This window comes from Nipponia nippon, unplaced genomic scaffold, assembly GCF_047370975.1.
Source record: "Nipponia nippon isolate SJK-2023a ecotype South Korea unplaced genomic scaffold, ASM4737097v1 scaffold_22, whole genome shotgun sequence".
Classification (NCBI taxonomy): Eukaryota; Metazoa; Chordata; class Aves; order Pelecaniformes; family Threskiornithidae; genus Nipponia; species Nipponia nippon.
Window position 1 is genome coordinate 4379125 of NW_028262339.1, and position 23165 is coordinate 4402289.

The following is a 23165-nucleotide window of genomic DNA, read 5'->3' on the forward strand; positions in this document are numbered from 1 at the left end:
AGACAAGTCAATAGAATCTAATAGTAATTATTTCATTTTCTGGTTTGTCAAAGGGCAGTGGTCCCACCTCAACCATTTCACACAAAAGTGGTAATTTGTCAATGTTTAGAATGATCTGTACTGGACCATACCTAGCCCTCTCTCAAGTGCACTAATCAATTAAACGGGCTGTATCTCAGCCATGCCATCCTGTGTGCTGCCAGAGAAGAAGGCGCCAGTTGAAAAATTACTCTCCTCTTGTGATATTTGCTGGTTTAGTTTCAAGAATGAAAATATTGATGTACACTTCACGCTCTTGTTGCCACAAGAGGCTTGAATTAGATTTATGAGAGTATGGTGGGAAAACCCATCTGGTGTGAAAAACTACTTTTCAGCATTGCCTCTCTTCCACCACCTCTTTGTACTTGTGTAGCTGCTGTTGAGTTTATTGAGAGCTAGCCATAGCATAATGGAGGGGCAGAAAAGCATCCCAGGAGAGTAGGAGGAAAACAAGATATTAATTAAAGTTGGCTCCAAGATTAAAAATAGGAAAGGGGAAAAGAAAGGCATGACAAAGTCCTACTATTTCAATGGTACTTTCTGTCTTTCAACTCTGACACAGTTGGGAGAGCATCCCTGACCCACGCACAAAAACACTGTCACCAGGGAATGACTCAGTGTGCAGGAGAGAGAGACACAGTGGCACTCACACCAGTGGCAAAGCTGCGCTGATATTTCACCAGCTATCTAATCATGGGTACCTGAGTATTTTATGCAAATGTGTGAAGACAGGCTGGATTGTATGGCAGGGGCTGGGCAATAAGAGGAAAGAGCAGAGGGAATCTGCTAATTGGGTCAAGTCTAAAGGTTCAGTCCTGAGCCAAACTCCCTAGTGCTTCTCTTCTTTAAGGTGACAATCAGGTTTTGCTGCTGTCTTGTGAAATAAAAAGGAAACATGGGTTGTCCTGAGATTTAAGAGGGCTGAAATTAGATTTTTCTTCCCAGAGCAAGCAAAGAATAGAAGATTTTGGATGAAGATATGGAGCAACAAGCTAGGTGCTGAAATATGGGGCCCCAGGCTTAATGTCACAGTTAAGAGAAAAGTCCCACAGAGATTCAGCATTGGCCAACAACATTAAGTCCTGGGAACATCTCTTTGTGGAAGAAGCACCCAAGTTCCTTGTAGTAGCACGTCAATCCACCTTCCTAGACCAGAGCTAAACAAAGAAAGGGCAATTCTGGAGCTTACAGGGATGGAGTTTTTACAGTAAGTGAACTACAAATGAACTTCCTAACCAGGTGTTTACTTTAATAAGAAATTTTTTTTTCTAATTAATTACTTTCTGCTTGTCTAATTTCAAGAGGATGTAAAAACATCATATTAAAAACAACGTATTAAAAATACTTCAGATATCTAAGTAATTTTTCATTGACTTATGACTACATTCATATACAGTAGTATTTGACAGGCATAAGATAGAGACTCTAAATTAATCATTCACTAAGAGCAACAGCAACATTTTTACCAGAGCTAAGTTTGAAACCATAAGAAATCTTTAAAATACAACTGAAGCTATTTTTTAATTTACCTCTTTCTTGATTATTCTCATACAGAAGATAGTAAAAGAAAAAAAAAAACCTCTTTAAATTAGTTTTCCAGTTTCCTACCATCCTATATTAAAAGCAGCCTAATAGAATTTATAGGAGTAGAACCCTTTTAGGCAGCACTCTTTGTATTTTTTATTAAGTCTATACTTGCAGAATCTACTTAATGTCAATTTTGTACAATGGTTACACTGCACAGAGTATTTTATTTAAAACCTGCAGGACACAATGATAAATTGATAATTGACCCCAAGGCCATAGCAAATAAAGAAGCCCTGTTTTTCATTAGTACAGTATTGCATCGTTGTTAGGGGAAAGGAGAATGATGCTAATTGAGTACTGAGGAGTTGCACAATTAAGAAATCAGCAATGGTTTTAATTTCATGTGTTTAAGGCTGCAAAATTCCTAACTGTGAACAGTAAAATAAAATAAGATTAATGTGAGATACAATTATATAAAGCTTCACTATCCAGAAGCAATTTCCAGCCCTCTATATTTATATAGACTGTGTGTTCACTAGGGGTATAGTCAACAAATACTGTACTTTTCCTTTTGTGTCTGTGCTCCTATAAATCTATAGTATTTCCCAAGGCTTCAATTATCATAGAATCCAGAGGACAAATACTGTGTTGGTTGTACAAATGAGTGTGCTTGTTTTGAAACGAAACTCCAGAGCCTCCCATTGTAAATGAGTTTATTTTGTATCAGGCTTTCTTATGTTAAGACCAGGGCTCATTCATATTCCAATCAGAACTAGGCTAATTCTGTAGTGGAACAACATGGAATCATTCAGAGTGTATCATGACCTGTTTTTTGGTTAGTGTTAATTAATCGACTGTGATGTTTGTACAGAGTTTCCCAAGCATTCAAAGTTTTAGCACCTTCTTACATATGAAATTAGCTGTGACTGAGAGTGCTCCATTAAGGACCCTATAATTCAGCTCCTGATTATTTCTTCCCCTCTCCAGCACTTTTGGATTCCTTTAGCTCATGCTTGCACAGTTGCCTCAATGCAGTTTGAATTATCCCCAAGCTCAGAGCTAGGCTGTGTTTGTTCCTGAATTACATTCATCTTCCACAAAAGTGGTATGATAGTGATTTCAGCAGCACAAGGTTCCTGCTACCTATGTTGTATCAGGTTCAAAACCAGCAGTGAAATCCCAGACCAGTTACAATGGGAAGAAAGGGACATGTCCTGACTACTTGGGAGAACCACTGCTTCACACTGAAATGTTTAATAATATAAAAAGTCAGCAATTCATAAATATAGTCTAAAATTTAAGAGTCGGGCAGTAATATGTTCAGGACAGTCAAGCATTGATAACACTATCCCAAAGGGATAAAAAGCTCAAATGAAATTAAATCTCTAGGTTCTGGGAAGTCAGTTAGTGTTATCTGTTTTGTCACATGTGGGTAAAGCAGAAAATCAGGATGTATACAAAGTACCATAAGAGTTTTCCCATGTGACCTATCCCAATCGACTTGTATTAAATGCAAAATGCACTAGAGGAGGAGGTGTAGTAGCTGAAATATATATATATATATATAAAAGGAAAAATTCTTAGAAAATTTATTTGGCTGGTTCAGTCAAGAAAAAAAAAAGTGATTAAAAAACCAGTTCAATCATAAGTCATAAGTGATTTTGTTCAGGCTGGACAATTCACACAAGGATATAAATCAGATCTGTTCTGAGTGAAATACAGCTTTACAAGTTAATCTAGAGCAAAGCCTATCTGGAAGATTATAACATTTTACAATTTAGTAAAGGTTCCTGTTTTTTTTTTAGTGGTACTACCAGACAGTCCCGTATTTTTGCTGTTTACTTCTCTAACATCCCCATGATTCATGAGTCTTTGCCATCTCTTTTGCTTCTGAGCATAGCTTCCAGGTCTAATCTATGATACGTTTGAAATCAGATTTCAGCTATATGAGCAGTATCTTTTCTTTCAGTACCTTGGTAAAATTACTTCCTTTGGAATGATAAAGAACAAGAGTATAATTGTGAGAGAACCAATATTTCCATTGTGTGGAAAAATTCTCCTTTAAAAGAAGTAATTACAAACTGGGATAAAAAGCTAGATATATGGTGCTTTGGAAATGGTGCATAAACCCTCTGGCTAGCTCCAAAGGTGCTCAGCAGACTCACCAGCTGTCTGTTACAGAGTTTAGGAGATTGGGAACAAGCAGCCTGCCCACCTGGCCTGTGAAGGTCCTTCACTGAGGAAGCCCTGAGAGCCGACACAAGAAGCCATAATCCAAGAGCCAGCCAGAACCCTCTCCCTGCCACCTACCCACAAAATACTTGGCATAGGGGATGGGCAAGCTAGAGGAGGATGGGCAAGCTGGCGGGAGGCAGGGAGCTGGGAAGTCCATGGCTGTCAGGAAAGCAGAAACCCTCTGAGCTTAACAGATGAACTGGCAGGAATCAGATGGCCTATCCACCTGGTTTGCACCAAACCCACAAAACTGATATTTCCATCTAGCTGTTATTGTCTGAAAATTGTTCCTTTGAAAAAAACATGTTTGCTAGCCTTATCCAAAGTGACAGGTGCTCAACAGCCATTGTCTTAGGTTGGCACTGTTATCTTTTGCCCCCCCTTCTATTGAGATGCTTTAATAGAGTTTCCTGAACAAGACTTTGGGCTTATGAAGACAGAACTATGGAGCTAGAAGGCAACAAGAAGACCATGTAGGAGAATATTTCTTCCATGCATTTCAGAAGGAAGTGAACACTTACAGGAAGGAGGTCCACAGTAATAAATGAGTAAAGGGAAAAGAAAAGCATAGGCTCAGCAAGACTACTATTATAATCAATATTTCTTTAATCTCACTTTCTTACATAATATGAGAAAGCAGCTCTTCCTGTGAGACAGCTTTTGATAAATTATGGGGTAAGTATACAGTCACATATCTGGAACCAGCACATGCCAAGGGAAGAGGAGCGCTACTTTTCTACTTCATACAGGACATTTTCTCTGATAAAGAAACACGAAATCTTGATTGGAGGAAGCACTTCACAAAATTCTGAACTGTAACACAAAGAATGCTGGATAACAGGGAGCAGAGTTTAAAACATTTAAAACTATTTTTTTATCACTGAAAATGAGATAAAAGTGACTATTACCTCCTTCTTGAAAAACCTAATGGGCATTTAATTCCATAAAACAGTAGCATAAACTAATCACATGTTTTCCTAAATGATGCAGAGCACTGGTGAAAACGTGAAGCTCTTTTAGCTCTGTGACTTTACAGAGTCAGTAAGGAAGAATACAGAATAAGTCATTTAAAGGCTGGATTTCTGAACAGTGAATAAATCTTGCTGTATTTTCTTTCTATTTTCATTATGTCATTAACAACAAGAAAGTCTTTTCAAAGAGCTGTAGGAGCAGCCCCTAGTAACGATTAAATTCTGTGTGAATCAAATTTCTTCTGCTTGGAACCTGCAGCATCCTTTTAACTCCATCCTTTTTTGGGGTTTTGCGAACTGTTACCCCTAAAGTAGTGCAGCAGTCCAGGTGGGTCATAGATGCAGACTCAGTTACTGATGCAAGTGGAATCTGCTACATTAACAATCTGAAAAGTTGCCTCATACCAATAGTAAGAACACTGGCTGAATGTTGCGGATCCTGACTTTAGGCACCTTCCTTTCTAGGGGAGAATATCCTAATTCCACAAAAATTCAGTTTTAGGCATTAATTCTCTTATTGGAGCAGCCTAATACATAAGAGTAAGAGAAACAGTAAATGAAGACAGTTTATATTTCAAAGCAACTCTTCCCTTCTGACCAGCATTACTTTAGTTTTACAGTTTAATTCTGAGCTAATCAGAAATAAGGTGGTGGGTGTCATACCAGCTGTTGTTATCTGGACACTGAGATCCCTGTAGTAGAGTTAGTCACATCTGTGGAAAACAAGATACACAGATGAATGTCATCCGTATACCCACGTCAAGAGGGCCAGTTTCATCTCATCACCTCTCCAAGTCTAGATCATGAAGAGAAGGGAAAACAGGATGGGTCCATTTGAGATGCTCTAAGAGTTGACTCATGAGGATGATGGGCATTTATACACCACTATTCTTTGAATTCCTCTTTTAAATATATTATTAATACTGGAAAGATCTTGCACTTTTCCTATAGTCTCAACTTTCTTTAAAACCAAAGTCAGTTCTAGATGCATAAGGAAGGGAAAATAGGCTCATATATAGCATGTGCAAACTCACAGTACATTGAGAAGTAGCAATTACCTTTTTTTTGTCTTAAATTACATTTTAATGTGTGTGGGAATAAATGAGGCTGTGTTTGACTTTGACGAGATGCAGCTGTGCCCTTGAGGCTTGTTACAAACAAGTTTGTGAAACTTAGAGGCAGAAAAATAAGGATGTGATTAGATACGTTTCTGAAAGAGAAAAGTTGCGTGCACCAACTTGAAGAACCAATAAGCAGCGCGGAAGAGACGCGTGAACGTAAGACAGTAACCAATGAAATAAGTTTTGCTTGCTCGTGAACACTAGATCATATTAAAAAAGGGATAGATTGTAAAAATAAAGGGTCTTCGCTTGTCTTCGCCTGAACTCATATGCGGAGTCCGTGTCTCATTCCCTTCAAATGGTGACCCCGACGTGATCCGGAGGAGGCAGCACTGCAAGTAGTGTCCAGAGGGAACCCAGCTGAACAACTCAAGCTGACGGCAGGACCGCGGCTTTAATCCTGGGACATCACCTTAAGAAACAGGTGAGCAGCTGGGCAGTAATCATGGGAGCTAACATATCAGCTGAAGAAGAAGCTATAGTTAAACTTTTAATGCAGCTATTAGCGAAACGAGGAGTGAAGTATGACGCATATAAAATAAAATTATTACTGAAGTTCTTGCAAAAGCAAGGGGCTCCCTCTACAGTCTCTGCAGTATTTGATGTGAAAACTTGGGAACAGGCAGGGGAGACGATTTGGGAGGCGGTGTCCAGAGGGGACACCACCGCCACCGAAGTCATGACCACTTGGCGATTAGTGACTGAGACCTTGCGCTCATGGCAAGCTGAAAAAAAGGTGCAAAACACAGTCGCTCAAGCGGCGCAGATAGGGAATGATGAACTGAGTGAAAGCAAGCCCCAAGACAAGGAAGCTCTTATAGACTTGGGGGAAAAAGAAAAGAATGAGAACTTGGGTGAAACAAACAAGGGAACAGGACTCAGACCGCCTCCCCCAAGTTCCATTCCAATGAAATCCACTCCGTCCTGTCCCCCGTGTCCGATGCAGCCGCCTGCGCCGCAGGCTGTACCACAGCCTGAGCGAGCCTTCGACCCCCGGGATCGGTGGGAACAGCTCCGTAGGGAAGTGCTGAAAGATGGAGAAACCGCGGGGTTCGCATTTCCGGTGCGGGTACAAGATAATAGACCAAACGCATGGATCCCCTTTCAATGGGATCTGATTAAGGAATTAAGGAAAACCGTCACTGTGTACGGTTTAAACGCGCCGTTTTCTCAATCACTGTTGGAAAATGTTATGACGGGACAGTTATTAACCCCATTTGACTCACAACAAGTGGCTGCAATGATCTTAACACTGACCCAGCAATTACTCTGGGAGCAAAAATGGAGGGAACACTGTGAGGTAGCCGCCCTGAACAACCTAGCGCGGCAGGATGGAGATCCCCTTGCCGGAGCAGGGATACCCCAGCTGATGGGTACTGACCCTTTGCTGGATCCCCGGTTGCAGGCTAGATTAGACCCAAATATCCTTCGACAATCCGCGGCGTTAGCTCTTCAGGCGATGTTGCGGCTGCCTGAAGTGGGAAAGCCAGAGCAATCGTTTACTAGTATTCGGCAGGGGACCCAAGAACCATATATGCAATTCATTGATAGGTTAAGAGATGCATTGGATAAACAAATTGAAAATCGTGAGGCAAAAGAAGCCCTAATACTAAAGCTAGCAGTGGAAAATGCAAATACAGATTGTAAAAAATTACTGCAGGCGCTACCTGTAAACGCCACACTGGTGCAGATGATAGAGGCTTGTAATCGAGTCGGATCTATTGAACATCATACTGCCGCGTTGGCAGGAGCGTTTGCTGCAGCCCTCAACATTGGGAAGGGTGCCGACGGGGAACGGCAATGCTATCAGTGTCATGCAACCGGACACCTAGCTGCTGATTACCCACAGCGGGCCGGCCGAAGTGCCGCTCCCAATCCTCCTACCCTATGTCCACGATGTGGAAAAGGGTGGCACTGTGCTAACCAGTGCCGCTCGAAATATAATGCGGAAGGACAACCCCTGCCAGCACGGCAGGGAAATGGGAGGCGGAGCGCGGGGCAGAGCCGCGCGATGACACAAGCTCCACCGCCTCCCGGACCAAAAGGACGGCCAACGCCAGGTTTCCGGCCAAGGGCAATGCTGGCCGAGAGGCCGGTTTCTGCAACAGTGACGGCAACTTCACAGACATCGTCCCCGTGGGCACCCTCGCCGCCCAGACCAGAGGGAGTGCCGGACTGGATGTCGCCACAATAGCAGATCTTACCCTCTGGGGATCCCATGTGCAAAAAACCCCGCTAAACGTGAAAGGACCCATTGGACAAGGATATAGTGCACTATTATTAGGTAGATCAAGCACCACCTTAACAGGCTGTTTTGTTTTGCCTGGAGTAATTGATGCTGACTATGAGGGGCAAATTCAAGCAATGGTTTGGACTCCTTCTCCCCCAGTATTTATACCTAAGGGAACCAGAATCGCTCAACTAATCCTGTTTAAAGCTACAGTTCCGCGAGCTGAAAATCGCACGCGGCACAACGCGGGATTCGGATCAACAGGGCCTCCTGCGATTTTTTGGGCCACAGACATTGCCACTACAAGACCGACACTTACAGTTACATTACACAACCCACGCGCAACTCCTTCTTGTACCCAGCTATCAGTCTTAATGGATACTGGAGCCGATGTTACTGTCTTAGCTCTTAAGGACTGGCCACGTAGTTGGCCGTTAGCCACCCCCACAGAGGGCTTGATTGGAGTCGGTGGCCTTTCTCAAACCTTTCAAAGCACCCACCTGCTCAATATCAATACCCAAGAAGGGTCTACATTTACTGTACGGCCATATGTGACAAATTTGCCCATGAGCCTGTTGGGGCGAGACATAATGTCCCAATGCGGCTTCACCTTAAATTGCCCTGAAAATTTTCAGTAGCAGCCATTGATGAGCGACCGACAATGAAACTTATTTGGAAAAAAGAAACACCCATTTGGATAGATCAGTGGCCGCTCCCCAAAGAAAAGGTCACTGCCCTTCAAGAACTGGTCAAAGAACAACTTCATCAAGGACATATCACTCCTACAACCAGCCCCTGGAATGCTCCTGTATTTGTTATAAAAAAGAAGAGTGGAAAATGGTGACTGCTACATGACTTGAGACAAATAAACGAAGCTATGGAAGAAACGGGAGCGCTCCAACCCGGCTTGCCCTCGCCAACAATGATACCCCGAAATTGGGACATAATCATAGTAGACTTAAAAGACTGCTTCTTTACTATCCCACTACATCCTACGGATGCACCGCGTTTTGCGTTTTCGGTACCGAAAATTAACCGAGGCGAGCCAATGGATAGATACCACTGGACTGTCCTGCCTCAAGGAATGAAGAATTCTCCAACGATCTGTCAAACATATGTGGCTAAAGCCATACGTCCTGTACGACTAAAATTCCCGGAAATGTATATCTATCATTATATGGTCGACATTTTACTAGCAGGCCCCACGAACACCATGGTGCGTGAAGCACTACCTGTTTTAAAATATGCATTGCAAAGCAAAGGACTGCAAATCACACCAGAAAAAATTCAAATGGAAGCACCATGGAAATATCTTGGGTGGAAAATCTTACAACAAAGTATCCAACCTCAAAATGTGATCATTTCAGCAGACATAAAAACCTTGAATGATGTACAAAAACTACTGGGAAACATAAATTGGATTAGAGCACAGTGTGGTATTGATAACTACACATTAACACCCTTATTTGAGCTACTTAAAGGAGATACCGATATTAACGCACCACACCAATGGACGGCCGAAGCAAAAAACACACTGAGAATCATAAATGAAAAACTCTCACTGCAACAATGTCACCGGCAACTTGAAAATTTACCCATACAATTATATATCTGCAACCAAAAACAACAGCCTCTAGCAATCATCGGACAATGGGAGAACAAAGGAATAGACCCTCTCATAATGTTGGAATGGGTGTTTTTGCCACATCAACCTGCGAAAACCCTGGCTACTCGTATCGAAATGTTCACCACCTTGATGAAAAAGGGCAGAGAACGAATTGTAGAAATGGCTGGAGAAGAGCCTCATCTCATTGTCCTTCCTGTCGTAAAGGACTACTTAGATTGGTGCTTACAAAATAGTCTAGAACTTCAAATGGCCTTAGCAGGGTTTGGTGGAAAAATTGATACTCATCACCCCCCCCATAAAATGTTCACCTTTTACAATAATGTGAAAATTGAAGAGGCGCCGCTATACCAGTGGCAACCGGTTAAGGGTCAAACGGTGTTCACCGATGGCTCAGGGAAAACAGGAAAAGCAGTCATCACATGGCAAAAAGGTGGTCAATGGCAACACAAAATAGAACAAATTGAGGGTTCACCTCAATTAGTCGAGTTGCACGCCATTACCATGTCTTTTAGAGAATGGCCTCTAACTCCACTAAATATTGTATCAGACTCACTATATGCTGTAGGAATTGTGCAACGCATTGAAAGGGCACAACTAAAACATATACTGAAAGAAGCCTTGTTTTTGAAGTTTAAGGAGCTATTATTCTTAATAGAACAACGAAAACATCCCTATTGTGTAATCCACATTAGAAGCCATACAAACTTACCCGGGTTCTTTACAGAAGGAAACGCACGAGCCGATTACCTAACGAACATTGCATTACATACCCCAGTACCAAACACACTTTCTCAAGCTCAATTATCGCATCAATTTTTCCACCAATCTGCCAAAGCTCTTGTGAAACAATTTGCAATCTCTATGGGGGATGCAAAACTTGTTGTGCAAACATGTCCAGACTGTCAACAACAACCATCCCGCCCATTGTTTGTGACAAACCCTAGGGGACTCTCTTCCCTTCAGCTCTGGCAAACTGACGTGTCTCGTGTACCCGACTTTGGTCGGCAGAGATATGTTCACGTTTCCATAGATACCTACTCCCATGCAATCTGGGCCACTGCAATGACAGGTGAAACTAGCCGGCACATACAAAGCCATTTCCGAGCTGCCTTTGCAGCGCTTGGTATTCCAAAAGAAATAAAAACAGATAATGGCCCTGCATATGTCAGCCATGCGACACAAAAATTTTTCCACACATGGGGTATCACTCATAAGACAGGGATACCGCATTCCCCCACAGGGCAAGCTATTATAGAACGTGCACACAGAACCTTAAAAACTCTATTGCAAAAACAAAAAGAGGGGGAAGCTCAGGAATCTCCCCAAAACAGATTAGGAAAAGCTATATATGTACTAAACCATTTATCGCTGCCTTTTCAACATGAAGATGTCACACCCATAGTCAAACATTTTAAAGCTATGGAGTCGGGAATGGCACATATTTCACAGGAGAAGGTGATAGTAATGATGAAAAATTTAAATACTGGGTGTTGGGAAGGGCCATATCGGCTACTAACTTGGGGCAGAGGGTATGCTTGTGTCTCAACAGATGTAGGACCTAAGTGGGTACCTGCAAGGTGCGTAAGACCGGCTCTTGCATCGGATAACAGGAACGAGCAGCAGAAGACGCTGAACTCCGCGAAGACTGATGGGGAATGACCCCCACGCGAACGTGAGAGCAGTTTGTGTCCATTGTTGGAGACCAGGAGTGTCTCTTTGTCCCGTCTGTAAACGGTGTTGTGGATTTGTGATCTTTTTTTTAATTACTATAATAAGTAAACAAGCTTTTGTGGTAGAAAAACAAAAAGGGGGAATTGTGGGAATAAATGAGGCTGTGTTTGACTTTGACGAGATGCAGCTGTGCACTTGAGGCTTGTTACAAACAGGTTTGAAGGGATGCAGCTGTGCCCTTGAGGCTTGTTACAAACAAGTTTGTGAAACTTAGAGGCAGCAAAATAAGGATGTGATTAGATACGTTTCTGACAGAGAAAAGTCGCATGCACCAACTTGAAGAACCAATAAGCAGCGTGGAAGAGACGTGTGAACGTAAGACAGTAACCAATGAAATAAGTTTTGCTTGCTCATGAACGCTTGTTCTGGTTTCAGCTGGGATAGAGTTAATTTTCTTCTTAGTAGCTGGTATAGTGCTGTGTTTTGGATTTAGGATGAGAATAATGTGGATAACACACTGATGTTTTAGTTGTTGCTAAGTAGTGCTTACACCAGTCAAGGACTTTTCAGCTTCCCATGCTCTGCCAGGTGCACAAGAAGCTGGGAGGGGGCATAGCCAGGACAGCTGACCCAGACTGGCCCAAGGGCTATTCCATACCGTATGACATCATGCTCAGTATATAACTGGGGCGAGTTGGCCGGGGGGGAAGTGATCGCTGCTCAGGAACGGGCTGGGCATCAGTCAGCGGGTGGTGAGCAATTGTATAGTGTATCACTTGCTTTGTATATTATTATTGTGTTATATTATTATTATTATTACTACTACCATTCTATTTCATTTTACTTCAATTATTAAACTGTTCTTATCTCAACCCATGAGTTTTCTGACTTTCACCCTTCCAATTCTCTCCCCCACCCCACTGGGGGGGGATTGAGCAAGTGGCTGTGTGGTGCATAGTTGCTGGCTGGGGTTAAACCACGACAGTCCTTTTTAGTGCCCAACATGGGCGCCACACAGCCGCTCGCTCACTCCCCCCCGGTGGGATGGGGGAGAGAATCGGAAGAGTAAAAGGGAGAAAACTCATGGGTTGAGATAAAGACAGTTTAATAGGCAAAGCAAAAGCCACGCACGCAACCAAAGGAAAGCAAAGAATTCATTCACTACTTCCCATCGGCAGGCAGGTGTTCAGCCATCTCCAGGAAATCAGGGCTCCATCACACGTAACCGTTACTTGGTAAGACAAACGCCATCACTCCAAACGTCCCCCCCCTTCCTTCTTCTTCCCCCAGCTTATATACTGAGCATGATGTCATATGGTATGGAATAGCCCTTTGGCCAGTCTGGGTCAGCTGTCCTAGCTATGCTCCCTCCCAGCTTCTTATGCACCTGGCAGAGCATGGGAAGCTGAGAAGTCCTTGACTAGTGTAAACTCTGCTCAGCAAGAACCAAAACATCAGTGTGTTATCAACATTATTCTCATCCTAAATCCAAAACACAGCACTATACCAGCTACTAAGAAGAAAACTAACTTTATCCCAGCTGAAACCAGGACAGCACTAGATCATATTATAAAAGGGATAGATTGTAAAAATAAAGTGTCTTCGCTTGTCTTCGCCTGAACTCATATGCAGAGTCCGTGTCTCATTCCCTTCAAATGTGAAGAAAACATGTATTCTAGGTGAATAACTGACAAGTAGAGAAACTTCATTAGGTTCAATGGGATTGCCAGTACTATGTATTTTCTTGGACGCAGTATATTTTCTGTCTCACAATATTATTTTGCATTTAATACACTTTGTGCTCTCTGTCCATAGGGCAAAACGACACCACAGATAATGATGATTTTCCTCAAAGAGCATTTCAATGCTTTTCTAGCAAACTTTCAAAATGCTTTAAGGATACTGATGAAACATTAAAAAATGCAGGCTGGTAAATATGTATTAAGAGATTAACTATAACTGACTAATAAAATGTTCTTTGGAGTTATTCTCTTTGTATTTTAATTGAAACAGATTGGCAAAATACTGCAAAATATAAGTGACACAAATATTGGAAACCCTTATTTTACCAGTGATCTGTTCAAAAAGCCGAGTTTGTGTATGGCGCATTGTCTTCCAGGTGTATGCCATTCGATCCATGAAGAACGTTATAGCCAATAACAATTCAGTTACGCTTGCAGATTTTATCAAGCAGCTCTCTTTAGTAGACCTACACCTATGCTAAGCAGAAAAAACCCCAAAGTGTTCTGTCCTTGTCTTTGACTAATCTGTTGTCGCTATAATAAGTGTGAAATCTCTAAATATGCACACGTTTACTACAAGCGAACAAGCTGTCCAGAATCTAATTAGACAAAAATCTGCCCAGCTGTTCTGCATTATCATGGGATTTGCTCACATGCATTTTGTCTCATTACTAAAAGGCAGAGAGGCAAATTGAATTGAGCTGGACTTCCTCTTGAAGTGGGATCAAGACATGAAGTCAGACCCTTGCTGTGAACCAACAAAGCACCACTGGGAGAAAGTGGGATGAGAGAAGTTTCTTTTTTCTAAAACCATATGTCCAGTATTTACTATAAGGCCTAAGGGGGTGCTAATACCATTGTTTGGCACAATACAGCACACACTACAACCATATAAACCTTGTTTTCAGTGAAAATGGTTTGCTTTTTTTTGTAGTCTCCTATGTCCCATGTCTTTTTATTACTATCTGCCTGCCACAGAATGCTGCATTTCAAGCATAAAGCTTGTTTAATGGAAGGCGGGAAAGTTTCATTGAAGCAAACTTTTCTTATAAAAATAAAGAGAAAAATGTCTAATTTTTTGATTTTTTATTTTTTTTAATTACACATTAATACCTTAATCAGGCTTTTGAAAGTGCTACTCAAGGCAACATGCTTCTGAGAGCAATTTTATATGGAAATAGGAAATTTTATATGAACATGCTAATTTGCATATTTTCTGATCACTTATATTATTAATACCTAACACTTACAAACATTTATATATTTCTCCCGTACGAGCACTTTGCGTCAGCGGTGAAAAACTATTGTTTCTGAGAATAAGTATTTCTAGTGGAATGTTATTACATTTCTTTAGCAGCAACAGAGAAGTTTTATTCATAGTTGTGAATGCTATAAATGAACAAATACTGTGAAAATTAGTAGTTTCTGAATATTAAGCAGAATAAATACAGATCAGTTCAGATATGCATTCAAAAGTTAGAGTAAGTAAGGAAAAACTGGAATATATTTCTACCTTTTGCACAGTTCTCATTACTAGAGCATTTGAGCACATCAGAAACTTTAATTTGCTAATCCTGCTTAATGACAGCTCCCTGAAAAGTGCAGGACTTGTGTGCCGTATCACCCTGGGAGCCCCCTTTTCCTCCTGTTGTTGGGGACCGGTTGCTTCACTCCCTGGAGTCTGGCTCATCTGCTTTCCTCTGGCTCTATGACTTCTCACTGATCAGATTCAGTAGATCAAAAGAAATGGAGAACAGATCTGCTTGGGATACTACAGAGACTATTTGCATAATTTTTATGCTAACGATAGGCAGATAAACTTGGGTACAGGGAAGAGTATATAACCTTTTCTCCTGGTTCTCTGCACCCTGAGCAGAAGGGAGTTTGTATAACTGAAACAGACTGGATCCTCCTGTGAAGTCGTGTACTTTTCCAGTATACCTAGTTATATCCCCTGCTCCACTCAGCATACCAGCCAAGGTAGGACATTTTTCATCCAATGGCAGTTTAGTGTAAAATGGAGAAAGTGGCCTGAGAAATAGGACAGAGCTTATTTAGGACAGCAAGAAACTAAGTGTTTTCATGTAAGCTCAGAAGAGCTGGTTTCCCTTATGGGAATAAATAAATAAATAGATTTGAGCAGAAAATGAAAACTGTTTTACAGAACAAATAATAGGAATGTTGTCACATTTAGTTTCTGATATTAACATTTTTGTTTAAAAAAATGTAGAGCCCATAAAACTTCAGAAAATATCACAAAATTATGTCCCCATAGAAAGCGGAGTCTCTTTTAAAGTGTAGAAAGGAAAAGGTTAGAAAATACTAATAGATTCCCATGACGGGATTCAGTTCAGACTTAAAACTGTATTTCTTCCTTTACTATGAAAAAATTTACCGATGCTGTGCATAATGTACAATCTCACACAAAGATTTCATAGGCAGTGCTAGGCCATGTCAGCAAAAAGCAGCTCAGGGCTGACTGCATTAATCCTGCACACATCAGAGAAACAGAATAAGAATGTAGGAAAACAAGAGAGTCATGTTCAGCAACTAAGAGCTAACTAAGGGTTATAACACAGAAAAAAGTGGAGGGAATACATCATGGAAAGAAAGAGCGAGAAGAGTTAAGGAGAAGAGAGAATTTACATGTACAGGTAAAGAACTGGAGACATTAAAGAAAAAAGAAATTCAGAGATACCTAAGTTTTCTTCTAGGGAGAATCCAGTTTTAAAATTGCCTTTGTGATCCATTTAACCACATATGTTATGGGAAAATCCAGAAACAATTTGGAAGATTCTCTTGTGGATTTATTTGTGCAAACCAATATTTGCCCTGTACTGAGAGTGGCTCTAATAATAGATGCCATGGAATAGAAACTTCAGTGCATAAGATGACTGACAAAAATAGGTGCTCTTGTATCTTTCTCTTTAAATTTTATTTTTTTCTTTACACTTCTTCTGTTCTTTTCTCTTTCTAACAAACATTTAATACAATTTTGAGGCTCTGATCTATATATTGGATTAAAATATACTGTGCAATACAGGTATTCATCTTATATGCATACTCTAAGGCCATTATTTATCCCTAAGAGATTTAATGAATACTTGCTTTTTATAATTTTAACACAGTCCCCTTTGCTTCTTGCAGTTATCCAGAGTCCAGCCAGCACAAAGGTGGCATAAAGCCCTAAACTATGTATTCAGTATTTCTCAGTTGACATAATACTGAACCTAACTTCATATTTCCTTCTGGACAAGTTGTCCAACTGTGGGATGAGCAGATACACAGTTTGCTGGGTGAAGAACTGACTGAAGGGCAGAGCTCAAAGGGTTGTAGTGAATGGGACTACATCTGGCTGGTGACCAGTCACCAGCGGTGTTCCTCAGGGCTCAGTTCTAGGGCCAGTTCTGTTCAATATATTTATCAACAATCTGGATGCAGGAGTTGAATGCACCATTAGCAAGTTTGCTGATGATACTAAACTGGGAGGTGCTGTTGACTCTCTCGAGGGACAAGAGGCCTTGCTGAGGGATCTAGATAGATTGGAGCATTGGGCAATCATCAATGGCATGAAATTTAACAAGAACAAATGCCAGATTCTGCACCTGGGATGGAGTAATGCCAGGCACAAGTATAAATTGGGAGAGGAGTGGCTGGAGAGCAGCCCTGCAGAAAGGGATCTGGGGGTGCTGGTTGACAGCAGGCTCAGTATGAGCCAGCAATGTGCCCTGGCAGCCACGAGGGAAAACTGCATCCTGGGGTGCATCAAACACAGCATAACCAGCCAGTCAAAAGAGGTGATTATCCCGCTGTATTTAGTGTTGGTGCGCCCTCACCTTGAGTACTGTGTGCAGTTCTGGGCCCCACAATTTAAGAAGGATGTTAAGGTCCTTGAATGCGTCCAGAGGAGGGCAACAAAGCTGGTGAAAGGGCTGGAAGGCATGTCCTATGAGGAGCGGCTAAGGACTCTGGGGTTGTCTAGTTTGGAGAGAAGGAGGCCGAGGGGTGACCTCATTGCTCTCTACAGCCTCCTGAGGAGGGGAAGTGGAGAGGGAGGTGCTGATCTCTTCTCCCTGGTATCCAGTGACAGGATGCATGGGAATGGTTCAAAGCTGGGTCAGAGGAGGTTCAGACTTGACATTAGGAAGCATTTTTTTACCGAGGGGGTGTTCAAACACTGGAACAGGCTTCCTAGAGAGGTGGTTGATGCCCCATGCCTGTCAGTGTTTAAGAGGCATTTGGACAATGCCCTTAATAACATGCTTTAACTTTTAGTCAGCCCTGAATTGGTCAGGCAGTTGGACTAGATGATCGCTGTAGGTCCCTTCCAACTGACACAGTCTATTCTATTCTGTTTTTCTGTCATCTGTATGGAATGCATTTCTTACACGTGCTGTGCAAATCATTAAAGAAAAATTAAACAGTAATTATTTCCTTTTTTAGGATCTTATTATTTTTTCTTTATTCACAGAGGTGGAACATGAGAGAAGTCTATACCTTCCCCATAAATACTCATTTGCCAAAAGAAAACAAAATATATTTTCCCTTTAGAAAATCTGCATTGATATATTGAAATAGCAGGGAAGGGGAAAAAAAGCCCATAATGCTTCATTAGTTAATTGCATAGAGTATAGCTCTTTAGGGGTAAACAAGTGAAGGACATTTGCTGAATGGTCTATGCCCATCATGCATATTATGGCCTAATGGTGCTAGTAATGGTAGGAGGCTCCTGGAGAGTCATCTGTCCAATTAGAACACTGAATTATTTATTGCCTCAGAGTAAAAGCAGCTGAGACCCGTTTGTAAGAAAATACAAGATAAAAAACCAACCCCTCCCCAAAATAACTAGTACAACTGCTTTGCACGTTCAGTAATGTCACTGGTATTTGTAAACATCAACAATATTTAAATAGTATGTATGTGTAAAGATATTGGGATGTGCATATAAGTTCTGATAAACAATAAATACTATACATATATACATTATCTTTATGTGTCCACTACAAAGACATGAAAATATGTATAGATGATTAGCATGATGCCAATCATTATCATTTATAATAATGCAACAGTGATTGCACTAATTTATACTATATATTGTATATAAAATTTATATGTTTGAATTTTTATAAAATTATAATTTATAAAATGAAAGTTTATAAATCCATTAAATAGTGTACTTCAGTTGGAATCACTTATCCTTTCTTTGCAAATATCAGAATGTAGGTTCTCAACATATACATAGTGTTATAATTATTTCATAAAAACATGAAATCATTTTTGTAATCACTGAAGAATGTATCCCTTACTGCAAGTGTATCTAGAGATTATGAAAATGTAAGATTTTTCAATTTGCATTGCAATAAAAAGAGTCACTGCTGGAGTTCCTCACTGGTAACAACTTGAAATTAATCTTTATTGCTCAATAACTCTTTTTCACTCCCTTCTGTCTCCCACTCCCACTGTAAGTTATCAAAGTCATGGTAACTTTCCAACACTTCTGATGATGAATGTCTACTGTGACTAGATCTTCAGCCCCAGGTGCTTTTTACTGCAGCCAAGTATCTTAGTCACCAGGCTGGCTGTACATCTATTTTCCTCAAAGTTGTTTAAGTGAGATTTTTTGTGATGTCTGACACCATAAGAAGATATGTGCTATGTGTTATCAACAACCTGTTGAAGGTATTTTAGGCTGCATATTAACTTAACTAACTTGCATGATGCAATTCTGTAAGGCACTGAACAGTCCCATGAACCATTTCATCATGATTTTCAGTAGAACTGATCACCAAGAATACAGTTAAACATGTTAACATATGCTCTGCTGCATTTAAAAACACAGATCCCCTATAAGACCTTTTACAGATCATTTACTTGCTTTTAAAAGTTGATAGCTGCAGGTTTAGTATTTCAGACATTTCTCTTACAGGTCTTCCCCTCCAAATACATAGATTTGTTCACTTAATATCCTAGCCACCAAACTAACCTTCCCATCTTCAGATAATCCAGAGAACATCAATAGCTGCCTTTTTGCTGTATCAGATATTCATTGTGCTGCTACCTAAATTTGCTTTCCCACTAGGGTATAGAGCTGAAAGTGGGATTTGGAGGCTTTCTTATGAGGACACTTATAAAATATTTTTTAACATTTTATAGAAATGATTACTGCTTCACTGATAGCTTTGAGTTTTCCTGTAGCTTGTTGCCCAAAGACAAAAGCAGCCTCTGGGGAAAAAGCAGGATCTTCCATGGAACAAAGCTTCATAATTTATGTTATGGAGATAGGTCTTCAGGGCCAAGACAACTAACAGATAATGCACATTGGCTAGTAATAACTACATGGAGAATTTACTACTTCAGACAAAGATGTTATATACTTGAATCCATCTAGACATCAATGCTACCAACCTTTCAAGTACTTATTTGTGCAATTTTGTTCATTTTTGTTGCAACGTTAAGTTCAAGGGATCAGTATTTCTTTTTCTAAATATCATTTAGTCCCTCCAGAGCTGATATTTCAAAGCTTCCACCCACCAGGCACTAGGAGAGGAAGAACATAAACCTGTGACATGGAGGAAGAGCACCTCACCTCTCTTCAGCATACTATAAGACATGCTGATAACCAGTACTAGAAATAACCCTTGGCATGAATCCCATGCGAAGATACTTAAAGGAAACATTTATGTTGGTAAATGTCTGCAAGCCAGAACTGGTATTAATGTTGACGATCAAACATATTGTGGCACTTTAAAGAAAAAAACTATGGTCCTGAAAATATTTCTGCCTCAATTATTTTCTCAAACGTTATCTCCTTAAATGTATGACTCTCTCCTTTTATTTCCTATCTCTTTTCTTTCCCTTTCTTACAGAGTTCTGCACACACACTGGATCTTTAATGCTCCCGTTTTTATCTATATATGTGCTGGTTTAAAACATCAATAAATGAGCATTTTAAAGATGACAGTGTACAGTTGCTAAAAACATATCCCATGAGCTAGCACTTGTAAAAATTTTGCCACTTAGATGTAGGCTTGCAGATATTTTTGTTTAATTCTTTATGATATGTATAAGATGTAAAATTAGCAACGACGACTAGACAAAAAGAGGAAAAAAGCTACTTGTCTATGTAACACTGAATAATTGTTCCTCCATATTTCACATTTAGATGGCTTGACTGCTTGATGATTATTCATTTGAATAAACTTTGTCTAAAACTGTGGCCTTAGAATAAAATTTTAATTTCTGAAGGCCAAAGATTTTTACCTGTCAATCTAACATTTCATTTTAAGTTTTTCTCTCACAGATAGAATGAAATTATACTTACACTCCATGTTCACTGCCTAGCAGAGAGAAGAAAGCGCAGAAGTAATAAAGAACTGAATTACCTTCAAGTCCATTGACAAGCAGACCACCGCCTAAGTGCCAGCGGATAGGTAATATTTAGCTGTTCAAGTCCATCTAAAGCTGAAAGGAACCTATCCTCTGAAACAAGGTGTCATGGTTTAACCTCAGCTGGCAACTAAGCACCACACTCCACCCAGCTTATTCACTCCCCACACAGTGGGATGGGGGAGAGAATCAGAAGGGTAAAAGTGAGAAAACTCATGGGTTGAGATAAAGACAGTTTAATAGGTAAAGCAAAAGCTAATCGCCCAAGCAAAGCAAAGCAAGGAATTCATTCACTACTTCCCATCGGCAGGCAGGTGTTCAGCCATCCCCAGGAAAGCAAGGCTCCATCATGCGTAATGGTTACTTGGGAAGACAAACGCCATCATGCCAAACGTCCCCCCCTTCCTTCTTCCCCCAGCTTTATATACTGAGCATGATGGTACAGAATATCCCTTTAATCAGTTGGGGTCAACTGTCCCAGCTGTGTCCCCTCCCAACTTCTCGTGCACCCCCAGCCTACTTGCTGGTGGGGTGGTGTGAGAAGCAGAAAAGGCCTTGACTCTGTGTAAGCACTGCTCAGCAGTAGCTAAAAAATCCCTGTATTATCAACACTGTTTCCAGCACAAATCCAAAACATAGCCCCATACCAGCTACTATGAAAAAAAATTAACTCTATCCCAGCCAAAACCAGCACACAAGGCCAACAGGTATGATATCATTTCCGTTTATTACCAGTAAAAAAAGTTTCAATGGCAAAACACCAGCTCCAGTGAAGCAGCTGATGTAATAAAGGGCAGTTGGTTATACTTTGATTAGCATCTTGTGAGCTGATCAGCGCCCCCCCCCCCCCCCCCAAATCTGAAGTAAGTGTTCTCTGAAGAACTGTTTACATGCGTTTGCAACAAACAACCTGTGCCTTGTAAACAGCTAACATCTGCTCAGGATCACACGGGAGCAGAGCCTACTTCCTTTATATTTTAAACTGTTATTCCAGGAATAAAAAAGCCAAATGACAACTGAAGAGTGTCAATTCACACTGATGATAAAAATCCTTTGTAAAAGAACACCTAAAGTCCCTAGATTGCTTAAAGGATTATATGCGAACCATTGGCAAAAGAGAAAACCTGTTTGCATTTGTAGCAAACGCTACACATCAAGGTTATCCCCCCAGATCTCCAGCCAACCCGGGCTTTATACCCCCAGCAGTAGGCGTGTCATGTTATAAGGGGCGGAGACAAGGGAGGGTCGACCCTTAACTCTTTCCGTACAGCGCGTGATCTTCCGGTCGCCAGCCCTTATCTTTACTACATTTCCCCCTCCCTTAGCTCCAGTAGTTCTGGATCTTGCTGGGGAAGCTGCGCGTAAAATAATCGATATGTGGTAAGACTTATACAGACACGCATCCGTTACGTTCATGGATTTTGCCCAATCCAGCCAGTAGTTCGTCGCGGCTCCCTCATTGCTCCCCCACACCATCAGGATGCATAGGGAAATGGTAACCTGTCAAGATAAGACTCAATAGATTGATTAATGTTTATACGGTCGAATATTTCGACTGGGTACCCATTCTAGCGTCCCTTTCTCGGTTTGCACACACGCATACCCACGTCCCAGGCAATGGAGGGAATAAGGGCCCCCCATTCACGGGTTTGCAGGTCCCGTACTTGAACCAAAGGGTAAGGCCCTTCGTTCTCATCGAGCCAGAAATGTGCCTGGGTTGCAGTCTGGGTTTTATAGGTGTTCCCTCGAATGGTATGATTTAAGGTAATTAGTGCCGTCGTCAACAGACGCTGTGCCCGAAATAAGGGAGGGTCAAGGGGAGGGGGAACCCCTGTTCCTGGGCTTATCTTTTCCCCCTCCCTAAGTCGGTTGAGTAACCCTTTTAATGTGCGGTGCGCGGTTTCTACGATGCTTTGACCGGTACTGTTATAGGGAATGCCATGACTCAACTGAATATCCCAGCGCGCGCAAAAGTCCTTTGTCTTCTTGCTGACATATGCCGCTCCATTATCTGTTTTATTTTTTTGTGGGATGCCAAGTTGCGCCATACAGTCCTGCCGATGTAAAATAACTGAGAGAGCATTTTGTTTAGCATGCATAGTCGGTAAAATAACTCCACTGCAGGTATCAACTGTGACATGCAGATACTTACGTGGATTAAAGGGTTCATAAATCGTAACATCAGACTGCCATATTTGGTTGGGCTGCAACCCTCGAGGGTTTACCCCTGCCTCCCAGAGGGGACCTTTGGAACACACAGGACAAGCAGCAATCACAGAGCGAGCATCTTGCAACGTAATGCCAGCGAGCTTAGCTAAACCGCGAGCTCCACAGTGGAGTAGCTCATGCAGGCGGAAAGCTCGTCTTAGGTTAGAAGTTTCTTCAACCGCCAGTACGCTCTTTGCTAAGCTGTCTGCTACTTCGTTCCCGGCAGAAAGAAAACTCGGTATGGAACTATGACTATTAACATGGATGGGACAGACAGGAGCGGTTCTCATTTGCAGTGCGGCGAGCAACATTCCAGCAATCTCCGACGTTGCCCCAAGTGCCCATCGGCACTTCTTCAGTAACTTATATACATAGCAAGAGCCTGTGATTAGATCCAAGGCCTCT

The 23165-nt window shown here is 41.3% G+C and overlaps 1 protein-coding gene across 1 annotated transcript; it reads left to right on the forward strand.

Annotated features, from left to right (window-relative positions):
- Positions 1-6833: 6833 nt before the first annotated feature.
- On the forward strand, positions 6834-8087 carry LOC148055440 (endogenous retrovirus group K member 5 Gag polyprotein-like). The gene has a single exon (XM_087760274.1). The coding sequence runs from the start codon at positions 6834-6836 to the stop codon at positions 8085-8087; it is 1254 nt and encodes a 417-aa protein (XP_087616400.1).
- Positions 8088-23165: the final 15078 nt, after the last annotated feature.